Source organism: Gymnodraco acuticeps, unplaced genomic scaffold (assembly GCF_902827175.1).
Source record: "Gymnodraco acuticeps unplaced genomic scaffold, fGymAcu1.1, whole genome shotgun sequence".
Lineage (NCBI taxonomy): Eukaryota > Metazoa > Chordata > Actinopteri > Perciformes > Bathydraconidae > Gymnodraco > Gymnodraco acuticeps.
In genome coordinates, this window is record NW_022990596.1 from 101,455 (window position 1) to 126,975 (window position 25,521).

Consider the following 25,521-nt stretch of genomic DNA (forward strand, 5'->3'; position numbering starts at 1 on the left):
CATATGACGTGTAAACAATAAATATGTAATTCTTACATCACGTCTCTCCGGTTTGAAATTATGTTCTGTTCATCTGTAAAAAATAAAGAATTTGTCCCTAGTTGGAGTGTTTAGTACTACTAACTTTATGTACGTGTTTTTTTGTTGTGTGTTTGGCCAAAAAAAAATTATTTGTTCTTACAGGCATCCTTCACCATCCCTTTTTTAATGAATTCTGTGTTCATATTTGTTATTTCCATTATGTTCATTATTTGAACAACAATATACAAACACTGTATATTATACTAGTTAGTATTTTAAGACCCACCCGTCCACAAGGAATGAAAGGGAGTGAAAAAAGGGAGGGTTTATCATGAATCTGTCGAGCTCCAGCCCATCAACTGGATCCAGTAACTGTAGGACTTCCTCTATCATTGTTTCAGAACGCTCTCGCTTTTAATGCGTTTCTTCCTGCCTCACTCAGTGACAAACAGCTCCAGTAGAGAGGCTGCGTGATTCTCCTTTATTTTATTTGTAGGTAAGTGGTAGAAAAACCTTTTATTTTTACAAATGCAAAGTTACATAATGATCAGCTGTTGTTGCTATTATGTTAGAGTATGTTGTTTATGAATGTGTATGTTGACCTGATTTAGCTGATGTTATTAACCCACTTGTTTACAACAGATACAAAAATTATAAACAGTGAATTGTTCTTGTCCGAAGTAAAGATAAAAACCTCTATATAGCCACATTGTCCAAGCAAAACAGGGCGAGGTACTAGAGCAGGGGTCTGCAACCCGTGGCCGCAGGTTGAGCTTAGACAAAAATAAGAAGGAAATTAAATTTAAAAAATGTGTATGACTATTTATATTTTGTTGCATGATTGAAAATGTTTCGTATTTTGAGGTGATACTGTGACGTCATATCTTGCTACGGTCCCGCGTCAGCGCCTTTTCTTGCAGGTGAATAACCTGACCCCCGGCTCGATGAGCGAACTATATATAAATAAATGTTCGCATACTTTAACGTAGAACACAAATTACAAGTTTAAACGGTTCTCGAGACTATGAACTTTGTTAGACTAGTTGGATATTTTTTTATAGCTAGTATGGTTCTCACGTAGTTGCAGCTTGCGTTTTGTGAAAAGGGGAGAGGAGCTGTAAAATCTTTTGAATTTATTTTCCAACTATTGCTCGGCTGGCAACAATTTTCACTCTTCATACATCATTTGGTGATCATAATGTAGGGAAATGTGTCACGGCCACACCGATATGCTCATTTAACCCTCCTGTTGTGTTCGTTTCCCCCCCCTTACTTTGGTGTTCCCGGTAACATTTGACCGGTCCCGTTTTAAATGTAGGGTAGGTAATTCACTTCAGAAACACTTTTTGTTATATTCCATGGAATGCTCTTAACATCCCGATAGCAATGAATACATTAAATGCTTTGACAATAAACATATACAAATATTTCATCTGTGGAAGCGCTGTAAAAAGCAAGTCCAATTATCTGCCTCGGCCCGCGGCAGACAATTGGATGCTACCTGCCTGTCATCAATCAAAGTAACTTTGATTGATGAAAGTAGTAAATCGGTCAGATTTGACATGGACACAACAGGAGGGTTAATCAAACAGACTTACACATATAGCAAACACGAGAGTCAACAGGTGTGTTCAACTGGTATCCTAAATACTCTGGGTAGGATATTTGGCTGATTGGATACAGTTGTTTTACTTAGAAGCAATAATGCAGTACAATATTGTCATTATAGGTCTGTTGTTTACTGGCAGGGCGTTGCAGTGGAAACGCTTTGATCTTTGAACACATCAGGAATGTGGTAAAAGAATCCAAAAATGTAATAGATAAACAGTTCAAATAGTCAGCTAAAAGTTAAGTAAAATTAATGGATATTCTTTGTTGTACCTTAAAGGTGGGGTATGTAAGTTTCAGAAACCGGCTCGAGTGCACTAAAATTTGAAAGTACACAGCCGAAAAGAATCCGCCCCTTCCTTCAGACTTCCTTACAGAGCACCTCCTTCAACACACATGAACGCGCACATGACTTAGGTTGGCTATATAGTTCAGGGGAATTGTAAACCATGCAAAACAGATAATTACCTGTCCAAGAGAAAAAGAGCGACCACGGCGTCAGATTTCAACTCGGTGTGTATGGGGGTTATTCCCTATCTTTATTCAAGAGCGTGTTATTTAAATTTGAGAGCATACTTTATTGATTTCCTTCACTCAAACCCTGTCATCGCACCAAAGACAAACCAAAGAGTAACCGCCCTTACGGGACGCTGTAATAAGTAAAGCGAACGCACCCGCAAGGACACCTGGCCTCCTATTGGGATTTTGACAGGATTGTTGCACAAAAGTTTCGAGCGCACACAGAATAAATCTGAGAGCAGAAAAAATCTGTAAACAGCAATATATCTGAGTGCAAGCATACAGTTTGAGCAGAAGCAGAGCAATTCTAAGTGCAAGCAGGCACTATTTGAGTGCGAGGACAGGGTTTGAGGGAAATAAATACATAAAGTATGCTCTCAAATTTAAATACCACGCTCTTGAATAAAGATAGGGAATAACCCCCATAGGTGTGTTCCATCAGTAGTCGCCATCGTTGAAAAGCAACTCCGATATTGACTCTGGTTTGAATTCTCCTAGTTTCCACTTTGTTTTTGTTCCTAATTTTCTTAGTTTCTCAGGCTCCGGCAGCAACTTCGTGAGCGGTGGCAAAATCTTTGGCACGCCAAAAAATTGCCGAAGGACCTTGCGAAGGTTCATTTTCGTGTTGAATTCGTGTGTCAATTTTGCCCTTCGTAAGGCCATCGTGAGGGCATCTTGTTATCATCGGTGCCATCGGGCATTCGCCACGATCAGAGTGAGGGTGAATGCACCGATGATAACACGAAGATGACACGATTTGACAAGATGCCCTCACGAGTGCCTTACGAAGTTGCCGCTCACGAAGTTGCTGCCGGAGCCTGAGAAACTCCACCGGCGGTCATACGATGGTTTACAGTAGATGCCCTCACGAATGGCCCGATGTTGCTACGATCACAGCCGAATTTGAACATTTCCTTTATCGTGTGTCCATTGGGTGTCAATTTCGGGACAGTGTGACAGGGTCTTAAAGGACCCCAGAGGTGGGTTTTGTTTATTCTAAATCTCTCTAAAAAGGTCAAATTTACACAGGGTCCTTATTATATGTTTTAGGATTCCTAAAGCTTTTAGTCTACTATCCCATCATTCAAGGGTGGTTTTCACTATAAATAATGTATTTTTTTTGGACGACCACTATAATTTACAGTTTTTTACTATGTTCAATCTGAATTTACTTTAAAATAAAAACATCTATATTGATTCTGACTTTTCTACATCCAACTCACAGGTGTAACCTTGCTTTGAGAGAAAAGATTATTAATTTACCCCTTTTTAGAAGTGAAGATATAGTAATTTGTTCTGAGAATGTCATTTTGAAACCTGAAAAACATGCTTGGGGCTTAACAGGTTAAAATGTCCATCTGGAAGTTTTTGTTTATATAGCTGTCTGTTAAGTCACTTTCTATCGCAGAATGAGGTACCACAATGGTGGTAGAGTCGATGACCCATTTATCTAAACGCTATCTTTCATGTGTCAACCAAACAGGATAACGGTCATTTTTGGCATTATAGCACATGTTTGGTCTTTTACATTGCCTCCATTTATTGTTTTATTTTGCCTGTCAAAGACCAGTAACAAGCCTGCTGCTATATGTCTCCAAAGTCACGCTTAGTTTTTCCCTAGGGTGAAAGTGCCTTTTTTCAAGTACTGTATTTTGCTGCAATTTCTTAGCACTTGTTATGTACTTGAGTTTTTGCATTTTTTTTGTCACTTTGACGCCCTTCAACAAAAAGTTCAGAAGCATCCCACATTAAGTTGATGGTTATTTTACGGATTAAATACACAACATATGAATACCTAATAACACACGATGCACAGTAATATATAAAACTACTTATAACAATAAATAAAATATTCCATAAAATGATATCTTTACCAAATACAACAGTCAAAGTACTGCTTACTCATAATACTACTTAAATTAAACTATGCTCAAGGTTGTGTGGTTTTGTAAAGAGGATGTGTAACCTGTGGTCAGTGCTCTTCTGCTGCAAAGCTGAGTTAGTACACATTACATTACATTGCATTACAGTTTCAGGGATGTGTGAGACATCACACAGAAGTGAACCTGTGTTATAATTGTATTCCTCCTGCTGAAAGTGTATCAGTTTAATCAATAAATCTGAGTTGAGCTTAATAAAAGCAGGTGCTACTGTTTTGCTAGCTTCCTCTTTGCTTATATCTACATTTGATAAAATCCCCTTTTTCCTCTGGCTGAAATCCTAATCAAACCTTTAAAAAATGAAGGAAATGTAGTCTGGGGTTCTCAAAGGGGTTATGTGATGCAATGGCATCACATCCTGGCCAATTTGGGGCCACAAGCAACATTGTGAGATGAGCCCCCCCCCCCCCCCCCCCCCCCCCAAACCGACAGGAGTGAAAAAAATGTTTTGGCAACAAAGTACTTTGCAAATATAATTCCTGTTTATTACTATTATCAACACAGTTAATTTTGTATACAATGAGGTAAATGGTAAATGTGCATGTATGTCGTTTACAGGTGAATACGTCGGCATTTCCTGCCAAATACTAGCCTCAAAAAGATTAAAATATAATTAATGCAAATAAACTACTACTACTAATAATAATAATCATAATCAATTCAATAACATAAATACTTTATTATTTTATTATATGTAATATAGCCAAGACAAAACATGCTTATTACATGCTCAAAAACTGATATTTCTTAAATCTGTATTCAAATGTTGTTCCCTCTGTCAGCAATGTGTCAACAACTACACACACACTTCTATCAGTATTTCTCTGTGTTGTGGTTGACATGATGATGACTGTTAGGAGTTAAGGGGAGAGGCTGAGCATCACCATGAAATGTGCAAATTTACATAAAAATGAAAAAAGGGAAAAAAATGCTCCATGTTTTTTAGTCTGTAAACTTTAACTGTTATGTAAGCCAACTAGACAGACAGTTTATCACTCTTCCTCCTGTAGCAGATAACCTCTCATTTTATAACAATTGTGTATTTTATGAGAAAAGCATGACATTTCTAGCATAGTTAGTTCAGATGTGGAGGGAAGTCAGATTTGACCTGTGAGGAGGTCAAATCCAAGATGGCCGCCAGTCTCTCGGGTCAAATGTTCAAACACGCTTAATTTTGGAACCAAACATTGTAGAAAAACATTTAATCATATCCAACTAAATTAGGGATGCCCAATCATTTGGTGATACTTTTGAGGTTGCCAGAATTCAAGAAAATGCATTTAGGTGAAGATAAAGGTAGAAATTGACCAAAAATAAGCTGTCAATCAGTTGAAATTTGCAAAATTGCAAATTATTTTGTGTGTGTGTGTTTGTGTGTGTGTGTGTGATATCAACTTATCAGCAGCTAGATACATGACATCAAAGTAACAGTCAAATCCAAGATGGCCGCCAGTCCGCTGTGTTTAATGTCCACGTCTTTTTTAATTTTGGAACCAAACGATGTAGAAAATAATTTAAGGTGTCATTTCCAACTGAATTGGACAAGGAAAAGGTAGACATTTACCAAAAAATAAGCTCTTAATCAGTTGGAATTTGTAAATGAACATCCAGTGGTTGATTGGGTGGGCAATGGTTGGCCCCACCCACCCGTTGCTATGCGGCTGCATAGTAACGCTTGCTGACACCCAAGCAGCATACTGCAGTCATGGATGTATAATAAGAACTGGATACAGCGTGGGAGGCGGGGCCTCATTCATTCCTATGAGAGTTGCTCATTAGCGCATGATGATAAAATGGCCCAACTTTTGAGAGAGCGAAACGTCACAGATTACCCGGCATGCCTGATAAGTACCCGTATGTGCGCTCATAGCTCATGCGCAACTTTAAACAAAATGCTCGTTCACATCAAGCACGTCAATTTGCGTACACGTAACAGCACCGTGCGTTCATGACAGCATGGTAATGATTTGTTATTATGATGGATTTGATAATAACGAGGCGGCAGTTAGCAGCTAGCGGCTAGCTAGTCATTATGCTAATGTAAACATCAATCGTTATGTACTTATATTACGCTGTAACAGGATCTAGTGATATCCAAGCAACAGAGCTTCATTAATCATGAAAGAATTATTGCATATATATATATATATATATATATATATATATATACACACACAGTGCAATATGAAGCTACAGGGACGTTAATAACGTCGGTAATATTAACTTTATTTAATACAACATTTACGGTACAAGATTTAATCATACAGCCCATGTAGTATGATAATGAATTACAGCAAACATGTGCAATATATCCATTATTACAGCTCTGTGGGATGGCAGTAAGACGATATGGGTCCGTTCTTATTGTGCATCCATGGGTAAAGATAAACGCAACTCACATTGGTTTTTCAAACAGCATCTCTGTAATCTACGTGTATTCACTGAATTTCACTCTCTGCCTTTAACGGCTCGTTGTAGCTCCAACATAAGGGAAAATGAGCCAAAAATCTAAAATGGTCGGTCGGTCTAAGAGCCTCAGCTTTAAGTGTTCACAGTCAGAACATGCTAGAGCGCTGTGCATTGATGGGTATCTGTCAAGTGTTTTTAAAATTGAGCGTTGAGGAAAGAAAGACTAACGTTAGAGAACTGTGAAGAGGCAAAAGCCATCGGGGCGCAGTATAAAAACAGAAGAAAAGAAGAAGAAGAGAAACGTGCCAAGTTGAAAGGTAGGCTATGCCATTTTGATTGTATTGTCAACATTAGCGAATGGATCATGTCATCTTGCTAGTTAGCCAAGCCAACGTTAGCTAGCCAGCGTTTGTTATTACCATTCAGTAGAAACTGTCATAAGGCTATTTTTGTTGTGTCATGAAATAGAAATATTAGTAATAATAACAATGTTAGTTTTGGTGTAGCGAGCTACACGTTAAGTTTACCTCAGAAAGCAGATTGACTATCCGAGTCAAAAATTTGCCAAATTCAACCCTGTCATAATGTGCGCTAACGTTAGCTAACTAGCTCAGTGGTTCTCAACTCCAGTCCTGTTGAATGTTTTCGTTCCAACCCAGAACTAACACACCTGATTCAACTGTTCTAATAAGATAGTCATAGCTCTTGATTAGTTGAATCAGACCTGTCAGGCTGTCCAAATGCTTACTAACTAAATAATAGCTACATTTAACAAATGGAAATTATTCTTAATTTCTTATCTGCCCCCATATCAATATCTAATACGTAGGCCTACTTGTGTTTCTTATAGGGATTCATGAGTATGCCGCACGATATGGATCATAGCTTGTGACAATGTCCAACATTCCGTGTATCCTGCAGTGTGGAAGGGTTTGCAGCAAAGCCACCGATGCCATTACCTCAATTGAAAAATGGGACACTCTAAAGAACAATACAGAGTTATGGAGCGGTCTTGACAAGTTCGGAGACGTCCATACATCCATCGACTGGGATACAGGTCCCGTCGGACACTGTGTCCATGATACATGTAGGTTGACCTTATGCAATGCCACAAAACTGGAACAGGCCAACAACAGACAGAAAAAACGAGTTGTCGATGAATTCCAAGCTCAGTCTTCGTCTACGTCTGACATTAGTTCCACAGCTGCAACTCCATCTTTCAAGCGGCTGCGATCTAGTCTAGGGCTGATACACGATAAAAATAAATGTGTGTGGTGTTGTAAGACGGAGTCGGCAAAACATCCAGAATCAAAGTTGGTCCTGATTTCGTACGATCATGCATGGGCAGCGTTCAAGAGCCATACGGTGGCTCTGGAAGATGAACTAATGCGCGACAGAATCAACTGTCTGATCAATTATGCAGCTGATCAGCCGTATGCACTTGAGATCAGATATCATCACAAATGCTGGTTTAAATATGTTCGTAACTACCAGAGAATGAGTGAAGATGACAAACTTCCCCACATGCACAATGTCACTCTCCGTGAAGCTCAGACAATTTTCTTTGATAACATCAGAACAGTTATCTTTGATGAACATGAACTAAGGTCACTGCAGAGCCTCCTCAGAGATTACAGCTCTATCGTTTCTCGGTATGGATTCCCAACATCTGGAGTCAAGTCATCCTACATCAAAGATATCCTGACCCGGGAGTTTAAGGACAAGATCGGCTTCCACTCTCGCCCTCAGAGAAACCAGAGCGACCTAGTCTATGACACGTCTGGGAGCGGTTCATATGTCGAAGCAGCGATCTCCTCTATTGGTGTCAGCAGTGAGCAACTGGTGCAAAATGTGGCTGCGCGGCTCAGAGATGATGTCAAGTCCATCAAACTCGTCCCATGGCCTCCACGAGTCGAGGAGCTAGAGGAGGAGGAGGAACTCCCGCCTCTCGTTTTGCAGTTGCTATCGGCTTTGCAGGGGAAGCATGGGGTAGATCTGTCTCCAAGCACACTTTCTCTCACCTCTCTCATCACACAGTACATTATAAAGCGACCCACCACTACCGCCATCAATGCCACCGTCACCCTTCACGGATTGACTCGTAGCAAGGAGCTTGTTGATTCGTACTACAAGCTGGGCATGGGGATCAGTTACCCGAACGTGCTTCTGCTACGTGATGTTTGGACAATGCATGACCTTGAGCGGTGCTCGGTCTGTCCGGCAGAGATCGCTGAAGGGGAACCAAGCATCAGTATCATCGACAATGACGATTTTCGGAACGATACATTGACAGGAGGAGGTACTTCACACCGCTGTAATTGGATGTTTCTGCAACGCGAAGAACGTCTTGTACATAAGCATGAGGCAAACACCCAGGATGAGCAACCGCGGATCAAACATGCCAAGACTGTCTCGGACGTGCTGACTGAGAAGGCCTCTGAGATGCAAACGGTTATGCCATATAGGACCGTCAAGCGTGGCGAGCCTCCGATCCGTCCTAAGCCTACTACTGTCTCATCGAGTACTGAGCCTCAGCGCCAGCGAAGCATTATTCATGCCCTTGCACGTGCTGATGTGAATGGTGACCGCCCTGTTGCAGCCGAACAGAATATCCCTTCGTACAACGGGTTTCACGCTGGATTGAATATGTGGCAGGACAAAAGCAAGGCTTATTTTCATACATCTTACAATCAACCGCCCGACAAGTCAGTTGTGAAGGACGTCATGGACAAGCTGGTTACCATCATCGCAACTAAGCACATGCCCTTTGCCTTCTTAGTTGGAGATCATCCCGTGTATGTCCTCATCACCCTGCTCAAGGCCGAAAACCCAAGCAAATTCAGTGCCATTGTACCTTTTCTTGGTCCCTTCCATACACAGTGTGTGATGATGAGTGCCATCTACAAGCGGTACAAAGGTAGTGAACTAGGTGAAGTACTTGTCGCGGCTGGAGTTATTGCCGATGGCTCCGTCGATCGTGCACTGAAAGGCAAACATTATAAGAGGGGGCTACGCTGCTTGCGACTCATGTACGAGGCCCTTATGTGTCAGCTGATGAAGGAGAACCTCGGGCCCGACCTGGCTGATGAGACGAGGGAGAACCTTGACATTCTGAGAGATACGAGTCAATCCGAGGAATCCCGCGCTGATGCTCATGTGGCACTAGAGAATGATGCTGACCTCAAGAGCCTTGTCACCAACATGTTCACCCACGTTGAGGCCAGTGACATGGCAAACTACTGGAGGGATTTCCTGTCCATGACAGACGCGCTCATGCAGAATGTACATGCGGTCCATATATGCAACTGGGATGAGTATGTGAGCTCTGCGTGCGATGCTGCCATGGATGGTAGCTTACGACAACAATATATATGGGAAGTGGCTGCCAGACTTTTGGGCGATGTTGACAGCTCTCCCTGCAGATCAGGTTGCGTTCCTTCGTACTGACTTCACCCAGTCCATCACAGGCAACCCCTATTCCAACATGGCCTGGGACATGTGGATCGAATGCACCATGAACAAGGGTAGCAAAATGAAGTCTGGTTGGCTCTCTATCCTACAGAATGAGAAGCAGCTGCTGGTGCACTCCAGAAATGTGAACAATGTGGCCCAGATCCGGGCAGCTCACAATGCCCTTGCAAACCGAAAAAAGACAAAGAGGAAGCACACGGAATGCGGCCCCAAACGGATGCGAGAAGATGAGCAGTGTGTGCAAGATCTGGTTGAATGCATGCATGAGTTTGACACCTTCCCGTTCGATACGGCCTCAACCACCCTCCGTACCTTGCAGTCGGCCATGCCCGCCTCTGATGAGCTCGTTGCAGACTTCAACTCAGCCCATGCCGCAGGGGAGAAGAAATTGACCCACTTTTTGGAAGAACGGGTATTCAATAAGAATACCTCTCTTCATGCACCCGTCCCTCTGTGCAAACGATTGACGTTTGCGAAGGCGTTAAGCAAGGAGAAGCCATCAGATGAACTCAAGGCGAAAGCTGCAGAAATGGAGCGAAGCGCCCTCAAGGCAATGATAAACCTGGTTGAGGGCAGTCAACTTGTGAACCTCCCCGAGTTGCTCGAACATCGTATTGTCGAGGAGTGTGTGCCATTATTTAACTCCAACGGCACCTTCAGAAAGACACAGAAGAGCATGCTCGTGCAGAAGCTCTCTCTGGAATCTGTAGATCTGCAGGAATCATACATCGCTCTTGTGGACATGGGCATGATCTGGAGGATGGCAACTCCATCAGCAGAGGATCGGCGGACGCAAGATGGCAACCCATACAAGTGGTCGGACTATGTCCACAAGCTATCATCTATTATCCTTGCACGCCATCATAATGCTCACCGTATCATATGTGTGAACGACCCGTACGACACAGCATACTCGACGAAGGATGACGAGCGAGACCTGAGGGTACAGGGAAACACACATGTGCCCAACACCTACATGAAATTGGGTGACGCATTCCCCACTGCCAGAATGTTCAAGACGCTGCTGTGTAGCTCCAGCAACAAGGGGCGGCTGCAGAAAATGATATGCAGCTACCTGACCGATCTTGCACAGAGTGTTGATGTGGAGATTGTCTACTCTGTCGGCTCCCACTGTACCAACTTATCAACCCAACAACCGATGCAGAACTACAGCTTTGACCAGTCTGAGGCTGACACTGTCCTGTTCTCCACCTATGTAGTTTTGCGCGAGTCAGGCTACAGTGGTCCAGTTGTCATCGATGCCACTGATACTGATGTATATGTTGCGGCAGCACTTATCTCACAGCAGCTGCCAGGTATGCTCTGTATCAAGAGGAAGCAGGAAACGGTACGCTGCTGTGACATGGCAACTGACATGATGGCCGACTGTATTGTGCAGCTGCATTGTATGACAGGCTGTGATGCAAACTCAGGCTTTTACGGCAAAGGTAAGAAGTCTGTGTATGACCAGGTGGCGAAGAGCCCTGTTGCCCGACAACAGCTCTCGCGATGTGGAGATAACCTTGCCCTGACAGAGGAGGTGCTGGAGCAGCTCTTTGCCTTCACACGTAGCATCATCTACGGTGACAACAAGAGCAAAACCATGGCTGAGGCCCGTGCTGCTAAATGGAGGACCATCAAAAAGAAATCCTTCATCCGTCTCCCTCCGGATGCCGACAGCTTGCGTCAACATTGCCTCCGTGCCAACTACCTGGCGTATCTGGTGCGCCATCCATCGCTAAAGCACCATCCCTCACCAATCGGACATGGTTGGGAGCTGGTTGGTGGTTGCTGTCGCCCTGTACGTCACACGCGACCCGCACTCCCGATGCATCTACCTGCACCAAGGCCAACTGAAGAGGGACAGGAAGATGAGGAAGATGAGAGCGATGATGATGACGAAAATCGAGTTGCTGCTGTCCAGAGAGGCGATTCATCGGAATCGGAGGATTCAGAATGTAGCGAGGCAGGGTGCTCTGATTCAGACTGATACGGACTCTCAGTGTCATATTGATAAATTAAAAAAAAAGCAAAATTGTGTTTCATTTGTGTTATTGTTCAAAACTTGCCATTTCTCGAGGCAGCATTTTTGCGTTATTACATGTTGTTTGAAGTGTTCTCATTTGCTAACTAGTCAAGTTACAGCTAATAAAAGTATTTTATTTGAAGGTTAAGTAGTTGTATATCTTGTATATTCTTATTTCATGGTAAAATATTAATATGCAGATTATTTGCTTATAAGTCGATCAGTACTCAAAACGTGTGTAATTTCTCGACCGGGTGGCGGACATCTTGGATTTGTGGGTCCGAACGATGTCATAGCGCCAAACTGATGTCAGAAATGGAATCCTTGTGGTCGACTTACCCCAAAAAGTGCATTTACACATGACTCTAGGCGCTCTGGTTCAAAAGTTAATTTTTTAAGATGGCGCGAGCAGCCATCTTGGATTTGGCCCTCTAGCAAAAATTGCCGGGATTTTTGGGAGGGACTTTGGGTCTATATTTTTTATAAAAGGTCCAATGATGTCAAATCAAGTGTCAAAACATCTTAGCAGAAGAATGGTCACGGAATTGAGGTTCTAGACCCAACTAAATAGCTCCAGCCCCCACCCTTCCTGTGAGCACAGTGTGCGCGTTCATAATGCAGAGGGAAATAACTCTCAGAATAACGTTATTAGCACATTATTACAACTTGAGGAACGAATGTTTTTAATAAGGGCTATACAAGTGTTCATACTGGGTAGTTTATTTAGTTTAAAAAAAATTATCCAACGATTTACAGACCACTCTTTCCCCATGTAAGTCAATGGGAAAAAGTGTTTCCGGGCCTGGCAACCAAACGGAAGTGTAGTACCGCCGTTTGGCCAGCACGAATATTTTCATCTGAGTCCGGCGCTCTTCCTGGGGGCTTGACTGCAGTCCAACCAGCAGGCATCAGCAAAACCAGTCATCATACTCATCATTTTGAATTCAGGTGAAAAGGTATAGTATATGTGTTTTATTTTGTAAACATTTACAATACAATGATATGATAATGAAGTTAGAGTTGGCTAAGTTAACTAGTTATCTATCTCACATCAGTTGGCTATGTACTGTAGCTAGGCTACTATTACAAAATAGCCATCCGGCCAATAAGTAAGCCAATACTAGCTAGCTAATTGTCGTGGTTATCCACCTCACTTAAAGGTGGGGTAGGTAAGTTTGAGAAACCGGCTCGAGATACACTTTTTGTTATATTCCATGGAATGCTCTTAACATCCCGATAGCAATGAATATCTGAAGTGCTTTGACAAAAAATCCATAAAAAAATGTCATCTGTGGAAGCCGTAGTACTGTAAAAAGCACGACCAATCATTTTAGCCGGCCCTGCTAAAATAACTGGATGGCCTACCTGCTTGTCAGCCTTCCACCTGTGCACAAACTTATCTCGTGCCTTAAGGGGCTCTATAAGGAAGTGGCAGATTTTCTCCGGTTGTGTATTTTCAAATTCTAGCGATCTCGAGACGGTTTCTCAAACTTACCTACCCTACCTTTAACCATTGTCATGTCCTCATGTTCTGTATACACCCATGTCCTCCGGGTAAAAATGACCCGCCTTCACTAAACCCCCAATATAAAGCAGCATAATTAAATGTTAAACATCAATTCTATTTTGCCTGAAGAAATTACTTTCATTGACCACAAATTCTGTGAATACCTGAGTTTTCCCTCTTCACATGGCAGAAAGACAACATTTATTCAGGAGACACCACTCGTTTCTATGACACTGTGAATTGTATTATTTTATACTGTTTGGTGGTAAGCAATATTTGTATAGTATTTCCATATAATAGCCTAAGAAAGTAGCAGAAGTTTTGAATGCATTTTTTTACCCAATAAGTTAGGTTTTTTTTGGCCAGTCAACAAGGTTTTTTTTGGCCAGTAAACAATGTAATAAAATGTACAAAACAAAAATGTGAACATGTGAACCAAACAACATAACTCAGTCAACTAAGTAGCACATGTAGGGCAGTATGCAGTGCACAGCCTTTGCAGATATATTTATTCCACCTGCAGCACACGGTATGTGATTTACAGTCCTTCTTTGACGGGTAGAACTGACAATCTAGGAAAAGTCATCAAATTTCAAGTTCAAATTTTCAAGACAAAATATAATTTAGGGGATTTTTTCTCTGCTGTTAAACACAGTGGCGGGTTAATTGACCCGAGGACAACGGGAGGGTTAAGAAAATACCCTAGATGTAATGTGGTATGGTACTAATATTGTGTTATTTGTGTTTCAGAATCCTCTCTCCTGCATTGGTGATTTTGTCGTAACCATGTCCAAGCGTCACATCCTGATAGACCTGACCCAGCCCTCTACATCTAAGCAATCCAAGCCACCCCCCAGCACTAACTGGAACATTTGTGTCCTCTGTCAAGTAGTTACAGATGAATCTTTACAGTGTCCATTCAGATCAACGAAACAGCCCATTGATCGTGGCTATGCATCCCTGGCAGAAGACATTCTCCGATTCCACACCCTTCAGCACATGCCAATGGACCTCAACCTGGAGCGATTGGATGACGTGAATGGCATAGAATACACTGTGAAGGCACACAGGGCTGAGTGGCACAAGAAATGTCGGCTAAAATTCAATAAAAAGGCATTTGACGAACAAAGTCCTAGAGAATTAACTACAGGACAACAACAAAGTACCTCTACTGTGCACACACGATCTGCTCACAGCCATCCACAGTCCACAGAGCCTACTTGTTTCTTCTGCAATGAGCCTGCTGGTTCTGCAGACTTACATAATTCATCAACCTACAACATTGACACAAATGTGCGGAAGTGTGCCCTTGAACTTGAGGACACTGCTCTGTTGGCCAAGCTTGCAGCAGGAGACATGATTGCCATTGAGGCCAAGTACCATCACCACTGTCTGCGTTCACTGTACAACAGAGCCAGGCAGGCTGCACCCAAAGGCAATGAAGGAGATGATTCTTGCTTGCATGGTATAGCCTTTGCTGAGCTAGTGGCATACTTGGAAGACATGAAGAGTGATGAGGACAGTGCTCCTGTCTTTAAACTGACAGACATCGCTCAGCTGTACAAGATCAGACTGGAGCAACTTGGTCTGACTGTAGAGAAACAAATTCACACCACCAGACTGAAAAACCGACTGCTTTCTGCGCTTCCTCATCTGAGAGCACATTCACAGGGAAGAGACACACTTCTGAGTTTTGAGAAGGATATTGGACCAGCCCTCATGATGGCATGTCATCATGACAGTGATGCCATGCACTTAATGCGAGCAGCACAGGTGGTGCGCAAAGAGATGTTTGAGTCAGGTTTCTCCTTTGATGGGTCATTCAAGGCAAACTGTCAGCAGGAGGCTGTGCCACCATCCCTCTTGGCTCTAGTCAACATGATACTCGATGGGGAAAACATCAAGCATCAAACTCAGCTGGTCCACACAGCCACCACAAAACCTGCCCTAACAATCTCCCAATTAATGGTGTTCAACAGTGTGAAGCACGCACGAAACGTGGATTCACCAAGCTCAGCACGTCATAGCCGCAGCCAAGAAACTCCACTCCCACTCTATCTGTCCCTCAAGATCCATGCAGTAACACGAAGTAGAAGGCTGGTTGACACACTGTTCAATCGGGGATTGTGTGTTTCCTATGACAGGCTGTTGCAACTCACATCAGACATTGCCAATGGTGTCTGCCAGAGCTTTAGGGTGGAAGATGTAGTGTGCCCACCAAAGCTACGTCATGGACTGTTCACAACAGGAGCTGTGGACAACATCGACCACAATCCAAGTTCTGCAACAGCCAAAGATTCCTTCCACGGCACCGGAATCTCACTTATGCAGCATCCGTCACACACACATGGTGGAGCTGATCGTGGTGTCCTAGTGATTGGTCAGGGTGGCTCTTCCACCAAGTCAGTGACACCTCTGCCATCAGCCTACACAATTGTGCCACCAGCAGCCCTAAAGCCAAAGGTCTTCAGTGCGCCGGCTGTACAAGGTCCTGTGAGACCTCCCAACCTCCTGACTGCTGCAGCTGCCAAAGAAGATATGTATGCATGGCTCAGCAAAGTCAAGACAGCTGTTGAAAAGTCTACCATGGATGGCTGGATATCGTGGTCTGCCTACCACGCTGATGCGCACCAAGCTGTCATCCCACCTGCAGCAATAACCGCACTATTGCCTCTGTTTCTTGACAATGCACACTCAGTGGCAATGATACGTCACTCCATGGACATCGTCAAGGCAGCAGTTCAGCACGTGAACCCTGGTCAGATTCCTGTCCTTGCAGCTGACCAACCACTGTATGCTCTTGCTAAGGAAGTCCAGTGGACCTGGTCAGCCACTTATGGAGCGGATCACTTTGTGATCATGTTCGGTGGTCTACACATTGAGATGGCCATGTTGAAGTTGCTGGGAGACTGGCTGGAAGACAGTGGCTGGACGAACATCCTGGTACAGGCTGACATTGCAAGTTCCGGAACAGCAAATTCCTTCATACATGCCAGCCATGTCACCAAGACCCGCCATGCACACCAGCTCACAGCTGCAAGCCTTTATACACTCCTCCAACAAGCTTACAGTGAAGACTGCACACCTGATGACTCTAATGCCATGCAACCTGATAGTCTGCCTTTTGAGGAGTGGTGCATACAGCGAGCAAAGGCCAGTGTCCACTTTGACTACTGGCTAAAGACCCTGTCATTGGAGCTTCTCTTGCTGCGGTACATCAGGTCACTTCGTGAAGGTAACTTCCAGCTGTACGTGGAATCCCTGACACAGATCATGCCCTGGATGTTTGCCCTAGATCACACACATTACTCCAGATGGCTTTCCGTACACATCCGTGATATGATGACTCTCGCTGAAAAACATCCACATGTCCTAGCAGAATTCAAGTCTGGACATTTTGTGGTGCACAAAACCAGCAATAAGTTCTCTGCCATGGCACTCGACCAGTGCCATGAGCAGAACAATGCAATGGTGAAAGGTTCTGGTGGGGCTATTGGACTGACTGGCAATCCAGGAGCACTTAGACGCTGGATGGTAGCAGGGCCAGAAATTTCCAGGATCACTACAGAGTTTGAGCAACAGCATAGTGCTAGTGACACTGGGCACCGTCATCACGACCAGCAACCTGGCGTACAAGCAGCATTTCTGAAGGAAGTTAAAGCACTTGTGACAGTGCTGGAAGAGATGGGAAATCCATTCCTAGAACACAGCCAAGATTTACTAGTCATTGACACAAGGGACATCATGGACATCAAAGTGGCTGAAACTGTGAGAAGGATCGAGACCCTTGGTGAGGAGCAGTACACCACGTTTGTGAAAGAGAGGCTAGAACAGTGTACAACACCTGTCACACAAACACTTCCAAAGAACAAGTTGCCACTGTTCAGTAGGCCACCGGTCAAGATGAAGTTGAAACAAAAGGCACAGCTTGCAGCACTGAAGAGTGACTGTGATCTCTTTTCGAGGCTGTACATCTCCTGTCAAACACGAGATGGAGACATCGACAATTTCTTCTCCCATGAAAACCAGGGATCCCCACCAGCTCTGTCAACTGGAGGCAAAATTCAGATTGGAGTTAAAGCAGATCTACTTCGCTGCCTAGAATCAGATCTGCTTGAAAACAGTAGTGTACCTATGGCTGATGCAACAATTTTCGATGGTGCAGCTGTGGTTCAAATGTTAAATCCTGGAACATCAAGAACATTTCAAGAGTATGGAGATAGAGTGTTTACACCATTCATCTCTGCTCAACTTGAGAAAAGCAGCCGCATTGACCTTGTCTGGGATGTATACCTACCTGCCAGCCTGAAAGCCTCAACCAGACAAAAGAGGGGAAAGGGCATCAGGAAAAGGGTGGCTCCTTCTACTGTGATGCCAAAGAACTGGAAGGACTTTCTTCGATGCGATGAGAACAAAACCGACTTGTTTGCTTTCCTGTCTCGCAGAGTTGTTCATCTTCCTCTCGCAGAGGGCAAGGAACTGTATGCAACAGATGGAAGTGGAGTCCTCTGCTCTCCTGCTGAGTCTTACTTAGCCTGCCTTGCCCCGTGTTCTCAAGAGGAGGCCGACACTCGTCTACTTCTGCATGTGACAGATGCTGTGCAAAAGGGGTGTAAGAAGGTGACCATACGTACAGTTGATACCGATGTGGTGGTACTGGCTGTGGCTTCATTCAGCAAAATAGCTCCTGATGAGCTGTGGGTTGCCTTTGGTGTTGGATCAAGCTTTCACTACATAGCTGTTCATGAAATTGTTGCCACAATGAATCCAACAAAGTGTCTGACTCTCCCAGTCCTTCACGCTTTCACCGGGTGTGACACAGTCTCTGCAGAGGGAAGAAGACTGCCTGGGAAACGTGGAAGTCTTTCCCAGAGGTGACTGGTGCTTTCAATGAACTCCTATGCATGCCAAGTGAGGTCAGTGAAGGATCAATGTTACTGCTGGAGCGATTTGTGGTGCTGATGTACGACCGAACCAGTGAGAGCATAGAGGTGAATGATGCCAGGAAACAGCTCTTCACACAGAAGTCTAGATCTCTAGAGAACATTCCTCCAACCCAGGCAGCACTGAAGCAGCACATCAAGCGCACTTGCTACTAGGCCAACTGTTGGAACCAGGCATTGGTCCTGGATCCAGAGATGCCAGAGCCGTCTGACTGGGGCTGGACAGAGGAAACAACTGGGTGGCAGCCACTTTGGACCACTCTACCTGAAGCATCAAACTCGTGCCATGAATTGATCCACTGTCGCTGCCAGAAAGGGTGCACTGGACGATGCAAGTGTGCCAAAGCTGCACTGAAGTGCACTGCACTATGTTTCTGTTCTGGAGACTGTTAGATTTAGATCTGTATTATTATCATCATTAAAATAGACTAGCACCATGGGTCTATTATTTTGTATTATTATCTCTATAGTTTCAAAATTGAAGCACATTTCCAAAAGTTTTTAATGTAATTTGACCTTGTCCTTGATCTAAATTAATTGTCTTTAATTCTGGCAATCTCAAAAGTATCATCAGATGAATGGGCATCCCCAATTTAGGTGGAAATGACACATTAAATGACACATTATTTTCTACATCGTTTCGTTCCAACATTTAAAAAGACGTGGACATTAAACACAGAGGACTGGCGGCCATCTTGGATTTGACTGTTACTTTGATGTCATGTATCTAGCTGATGATAAGTTGATATCACACACACACACACACGCAAAATAATTTGCAATTTTCAACTGATTGACAGCTTATCTTTGGTCAATTTCTACCTTTATCTTCACCTAAATGCATTTTCTTGAATTCTGGCAACCTCAAAAGTATCACCAAATGATTGAGCATCCCTAATTTAGTTGGATATGATACCTTAAATGTTTTTCTATAATGTTTGGTTCCAAAATGAAGCGTGTTTGAACATTTGACCAGAGAGACTGGCGGTCATTTTGGATTTGACCTCTCACGGTCCTCACAGGTCAAATCTGACTTCCCTCCACATCTGAAAATAAACCTTATAGTATGCACTAACTATGCTAGAAATGTCATGCTTTTCTCATAAAATGCACAATTGTTTTGCTTATCCGCTGTACTACTGTAAATTAGCCGATGAAAGGCATAAAAAATGCGCGGAGAACTACGCTGAGATCTGCGCTGAGAACTGCGCACAAGCCAAGCTCATAAGCCGAGGCCCCCTGCGCAATGTGAGACCTCATGCATCCTGCATGATCGGCCTGTAGAGAGGGACGGCCCTGGGTATACTCTCTCTAGGAGTGGGAGGGCGTGACAATTGTTAGGAGGCCTCAGTATCAACTGGTTCCATATCTTAAATGGAGTTTCTCAAATCAGCTTAAAGGACCTTGAAATTAAGTCTGGGCTTCTTAATAAGGGTTGGAAGAGTATTGTAGTTGAAATATATGGAGAATGTTCTCGTTGGGGAATCACAGAGGCAGATAGACAATTTAAGATCCTTAATCTGTATTTCTGTATCTGTATTGACACTGTCCTTTGTTAAGACTGTAACCATTTTTTGTCATTATATATAAACAATGCGTGACGTGTCAAGACCTATGAAACAGACATTCAGTACTATTTTATTTTCCTTTTCCTTTAACCTGTTATAATGTTTATAAAAATAAAGATAATAAAATAGCAAATTCTAGATACAACAGTATTTTTGGGGGTATAATGTTAAACCATGCATCATCGGAGCATAACTTAATTTACTTCAGAAGCTTTTCCACAGACATGTAGCTACCACTATGTAGTGAAAAGTGTTCACATGTTTTTGTTGTACTGTGTTTTGCAGCAGCAATACAATGCGTTTTACGTTTATACCTGTTATACTTAACTCAAAGACTTAGAGCCTTTTGATTAACCAACAAAAATACCCTTTTCTCATCAGCAGTACATTTTTGGAGGATGGAACAAGGATCCCCACCACAGCAACAAACTCCACCTTACCCTGGGCCGCCGATGAACTATGGCGGTGCAGTGCCACAGCCAGGGCAGTATGCTCAGCCGGGCTACTACCCCGCAGCACCCCCACCCATGCACCAGGGAGGTTTGTGTCTGCCATACTGCTTTCAAAGATGATAATTTTTTTAATGTCCTCCTAACCTTGCCCAGGATTATTTTGCCCGACTGAGACCTGACAGCACAATTTAAAGGAGCCCTATTATGGTTTGTGGGGGTTTCCCTTTCCCTGTAGTGTGTTATAGTTTTTTGTGCATGTAAATGGTTTGCAAAGGCTAAAATCCCAAAGTTCCCTCCAGAGGGAGTTTTCTCTCGTGAACTGTTAGCGTGGGAGCCTCGCTGCGAGGAAACTGTGTTGCGCGTTATTGCGCCGCATTTGCGCATAAGATGAGAATCCCTGCGCAAGATGAGGCCCTACGCACTGCTCGTGTTCTGCATGTATGGAGGGGTGGCCCTGCGGCCAGATAACCAATCGGGGCAGACTGGGTTCTGGTTTCAGACAGAGCGAGAAAAGAGGTGCTGCAACACAGTATGAGAACAATTAAGCACTTTTTGAACATTAAAGCATGGGAACATGTCACAGTAGAAGCAAAAATACTAATATGAGCCCCTTTAAGCAAACACACACATACAGTAAACACCAATAAAGCAAAACATGATGTATAAAATAATGGATACAAACTCCAAAAATGTAAATAAATTAGATTACCACTATTGCACTTGTATGAACTTTATTTTATGGATATATTAAGACATTACTTTGGTAAAGGAGATTTAAATAAATATCTTCTCTGATCTGACCTTTCCTGCTTTGATAAATGTCGTTTCATCTGCCAGATGTTGCCTTTGCTCCAGTCACTGCTGTTCCTGCCACAACAGGCGAGACCAAGCACAATATGTCCTATGTGAAACACATTAGACATACAGATTGTCACGAACGAGCTGAGAACCAAAATGCAACACACGGGAGACCAGGGAAAGTCGGTAACCAGCTTTATAAAAACAAGTTCTGGTGTAAGACAAACCGGCAGACAGTAGGCAAAGGGCTGGTCGGGGACAGGCGAGGGTTCCAGGTGTAGGCAAGACGGGAGACGCAGGTACAGGCTGGTCAGGGACAGGCAAGGTCGAAACCGGGAGAGCAATCTGGGAGGTAATGCTGGAAAGAACTGCATGCTGCGAAGTACGATCTGGCACTGAGGTGAGAGTGAAGGGGGCTTATATACTAGTGGAGCTAATGGGTGCAGAGTATGAGAGAGAAACAGGGTGTGACTACCAGGTGACTAAGGTGACTGAGAAATGCTATTGCAGAAAATAGGTGAGTGAGGGAGCAGACTGTGACACAGATAGTGAACATGTTTCTGTTCCATCTTGTGGAGTTAGAACTGCCCCTGCACAGAGCCTCAGAGTCATTGGGTGAAGTCTTCAGTTTCCTACCAAAGTTATCCGAAGAATAGTTAATTTGTTTCGGATGTGCAGAACAAAAAGCTATTGTCCACTGTCTCTTTTTGTTGCGTGCAGTCACATTTTGAGTATTTCTTATTGCAACAGGTGATAGCTATTCGTTAAATAACTTCTTTAGGTTAGCTCCAAATATAACTACAGATAACAACATAATAAGGTGACAGTGGGCTTGTTTAATGAAGGATGGGTCAGATTAACACACATTTAGACATTTTTCATGTTACTCTCTCTCAGTTTCATTCTACACTATAAGTAAAATCTGAGCTGTCCATTACTAAAAATATCTATAATATATTACTCTATCCAATCCAACTTTATTTATAAAGCACTTTAAAACCTCCAGACCAGAGCGCTGTACAGAGAGATACATTAAATATAAAATCACACAGCTCAGCTCACAAAACATAACAATATAAAATCACATAAAAGGAACACAAAACAAACCAGAATAAACGTAACAATTACAAAATAAAAATAAAAACAGCCATAGGCTATAGTAAAAACAATAGATCACTGAAGGCAAACAAAAGCAACAATCTACTTGGTTTTGAATACTAAGGAGAAGAGGTGGGTTTTAAAACGGGATTTAAAAACAGACAGTGTGGGAGCCTGTCTGATTTGCAACGGGAGGTCGTTCCACAGTTTGGGGCGGCAGCAGAGAAAGCATGGTCCCCTCTGAGCTTTGACTTTGTGTTGGGCACCCTCAGTTTTAAAATGAATCCTCAAATGAATAGGCAGCCAGTGGAGTGAAGATAAAATGAGGGAAATGTGCTGGTGTTTGAGAGTGCCAGGCGAGCAAGTTATCCCCATAGTGCATTACAGTAATCCAAGCGGGAGGTGACGAAGGCATGGATTACCGTTTCAAAAAGGTCACTATATGGTTGGGTGGCTCACTAACAGCAACTCCTTACCAACATACAGATGGTGTTCTATTAGCAGCCTCTGCTGGTCATGTTGAGTCAGTTCATGCAGTACATTTTATTCTCGAATTTTTGAATGATTGTCCAAAAATGGAAATTCTACAGAAACAAAGGATATTTCCATCTACCTGGCTGGAACACAGATTACAGACATTATTAAATGATGTGTTAAACAAATTAAATTGGTAACTCTTAACAGAAATTCAGTTTATTGCTTCTGGTTTTCAATTATCAAATATTGCTGTCAGAAATGGGGCATTGTACTTATTTTAAGCTTGTACAAATGACATAAATCATTCTATTTAACGTGTTGTGCATTTGTCATCCTCAGTGACTCACATGATAATTGGAAATACACATCTACGTGACGTCCCAGGACAAACTGTCTGTCCCCACTGCCAGCAGTCAGTGATCACCATGATAGAGCACACAGCAGGCATGAGGGCCTGGAGTCTCTGTATGATGTTCTTCTTCCTTGGGTAAAAACAACGTTTTTGGTAGAAATAGCCTATCTAGTTTCTGACAGTGTCTGAAATACACCAGAAAATCCTCCTTTAAGAGCGGTTGTTAATTGGAGAGTTACTATTGACGTTGTTTCCTCCTACAGGTGTATTCCTTGCGGTTTTATACCATTCTGCGTTGATTCCTGCAAAGATGTGGAGCACCGTTGTTCTTCCTGCCAAAGAGTCCTCTACGTATACAAGCCATCGGAAAACTAACTGTGATTAAGGAAGACGAAAAGAAGATCTCACTTCTTATTTGCAGCTTTACTTGCTCTTTGATAATTTTTAAACTGATCAAAATGATACCGTAAAATACATTTATCCTATGCTGACATTGTCCTAGTCATTTTGCTACTTTTTCACATTTCAATGCCAATGACATAAGCCTCACACTGCAGGGAGTCATATTAAGCAGTGAGTGGTGAACTTGTAATTCAATAAAAGATTGTTACATGATGCTATTATTATATTATTTCATAATACAAACACAAACAATTATGTTGATGAAAGATATACAAAATAACTGGTTCTTCTGTAGTTATGAGTCTCTGTAAAACCAAGACAACAAGATTCACCACTGATAAGAGAAAACACTGTGCTTTTTAGTGGTAGTTTTAATTTTGTATTCACCAATAGTTCTTACACATGTGGTCGACACGGATATACTCACAAAAGAAACAGTAAAGATAAACAAAACATAAAAGGGTACACATTTGTGAGTGTAGAGAGGGTAGACTCTGTTTGGATAACTGCAGTCTTTACAGGATGGTTTGACCTGCAGTCTTTACAGGATGGTTTGACCTGCAGTCTTTACAGGATGGTTTGGTGAAATACATGTAATTCTTATTCTATTGTTGTTCTATTTTGGCATTGCCTCCGGTTTCGGAGAAATCATGTTTTGTTAAATTCTTCAAGGTAATTTTTTTGGAAGACTGTTGTTCCTTTGATATGTGTTTTGCTAAGAGGCTCCTAGCCATTGTGGTTTGCTGATCTTTTTCTAACGTTTACTGTTTAGTGATATTGAATTATTGGCGATAGTGAGGGCCTGAAATTGAGCTTGTGTCAAGTTTCTCTAAATTGGCCGAGTATGTACACAGAGGGGGAGTGCAACAAAATAATTTCGTAATTTGGGATTAATTAACTGTCTGTCTGTCTGTCTGTTCTACCTCACCCCTCACTCTTATGATAATTTGCCCTTTTAGTAAGGTGAAATGTTGTAAAACAGTATGAGAGAGAATATTTACGACAAGTCAGTCGGGAGCATGTGTCTGAAGACTGAGAGTCTTACAGTTTTACTTCGGCTCTAAGTAAATATTAACTTCAAATGTGGCACTGTACATTGGGACAATCGATTCGTTAATGGTTAGATGTTATCAAGTGACTTTTTTATTGAGTTAAGTGACTCCATAAAATGTGGCACACAGGAACAGATAGCAGAAAACCTGACAGTCATGACAAAGTTTTACAAACATGAACTACTGATTAACCCTGTTCGTAAAGCTTACTTCTGCTAAGCAGACACTCTGATCAAAACGCTCAATAATTTGTGCCGCATCTTCTTATGCTGTCATTATAGTCACTGGAATACTTTAGCTGTTAGCAGCTGCTGTTTAACCTATGTTTTGAAAATCAAACTTATCTGACAATCTATTCACTTTTTTTGTATGTGTGTTAAAACTAATTTTTTTTCTGAAAAACAATATTCTGCAGCTGGTGGGAACATTTCACATTTACATTTTAAGGTCTGTGAAGTGTCCCGTTGGAATGCAGGTTAGAAAGGTAAATAAAAAGACAGATTCACATCTTGGACCCTCTGCTGTGCTCACCATCTGCCACCATAATGCCCAGCAGCAGCCATTTACATGGCACCACGAGGCATAAAGTATAATCTGATCTAAGGTTCAAGGTTCAAGGTTAGTTTATTTGTATAGCACATTTTAAGACACAGAGGCGATTCAAAGTGAATAGGCATTCAACATATAATAATTAAAAACAAAACAAACATACAATCAAAAACAAACAACAAAAAGAAAATTAATAAAAGCGATAAAATACTAGCTGCAACTAAAAGTGCAATGATAAGGCACGGTGAGAGGATCTCAGGATAGGCTGCTTTAAAAATAAATATTTTTAACTTTGATTTAAAAGAACCCAGTGTTGGGGCGGACCTCAG

At 42.6% G+C, this 25,521-nt stretch overlaps 1 protein-coding gene across 2 annotated transcripts; it reads left to right on the forward strand.

The window, feature by feature from the left end:
- Positions 1-388: 388 nt before the first annotated feature.
- LOC117554460 (LITAF domain-containing protein-like) lies at positions 389-23,805 on the forward strand. Of its 2 annotated transcripts, none has more exons than XM_034228900.1 (4): positions 389-517; positions 20,397-20,552; positions 23,177-23,324; positions 23,453-23,805. In XM_034228900.1, the coding sequence occupies exons 2-4, from the start codon at positions 20,411-20,413 to the stop codon at positions 23,562-23,564; spliced, it is 402 nt and encodes a 133-aa protein (XP_034084791.1). In that variant the 5' UTR covers positions 389-517; positions 20,397-20,410; the 3' UTR covers positions 23,565-23,805. The 2 variants fall into 2 exon arrangements, with proteins under 2 accessions (XP_034084791.1, XP_034084792.1); XM_034228901.1 differs by having other exon boundaries at positions 431-517; positions 20,394-20,552.
- The last annotated feature ends 1,716 nt before the right edge of the window (positions 23,806-25,521 follow it).

Bases quoted from the DNA above. Each gene is read 5' to 3' on its own strand.
- LOC117554460 (XM_034228900.1), top strand. From the start codon at position 20,411: ATGGAACAAGGATCCCCACCACAGCAACAAACTCCACCTTACCCTGGG. The intron at 20,553-23,176 runs GTTTGTGTCTGC...TGTCATCCTCAG, and splicing joins CCCACCCATGCACCAGGGAG to TGACTCACATGATAATTGGA. The intron at 23,325-23,452 runs GTAAAAACAACG...TTCCTCCTACAG, and splicing joins ATGATGTTCTTCTTCCTTGG to GTGTATTCCTTGCGGTTTTA.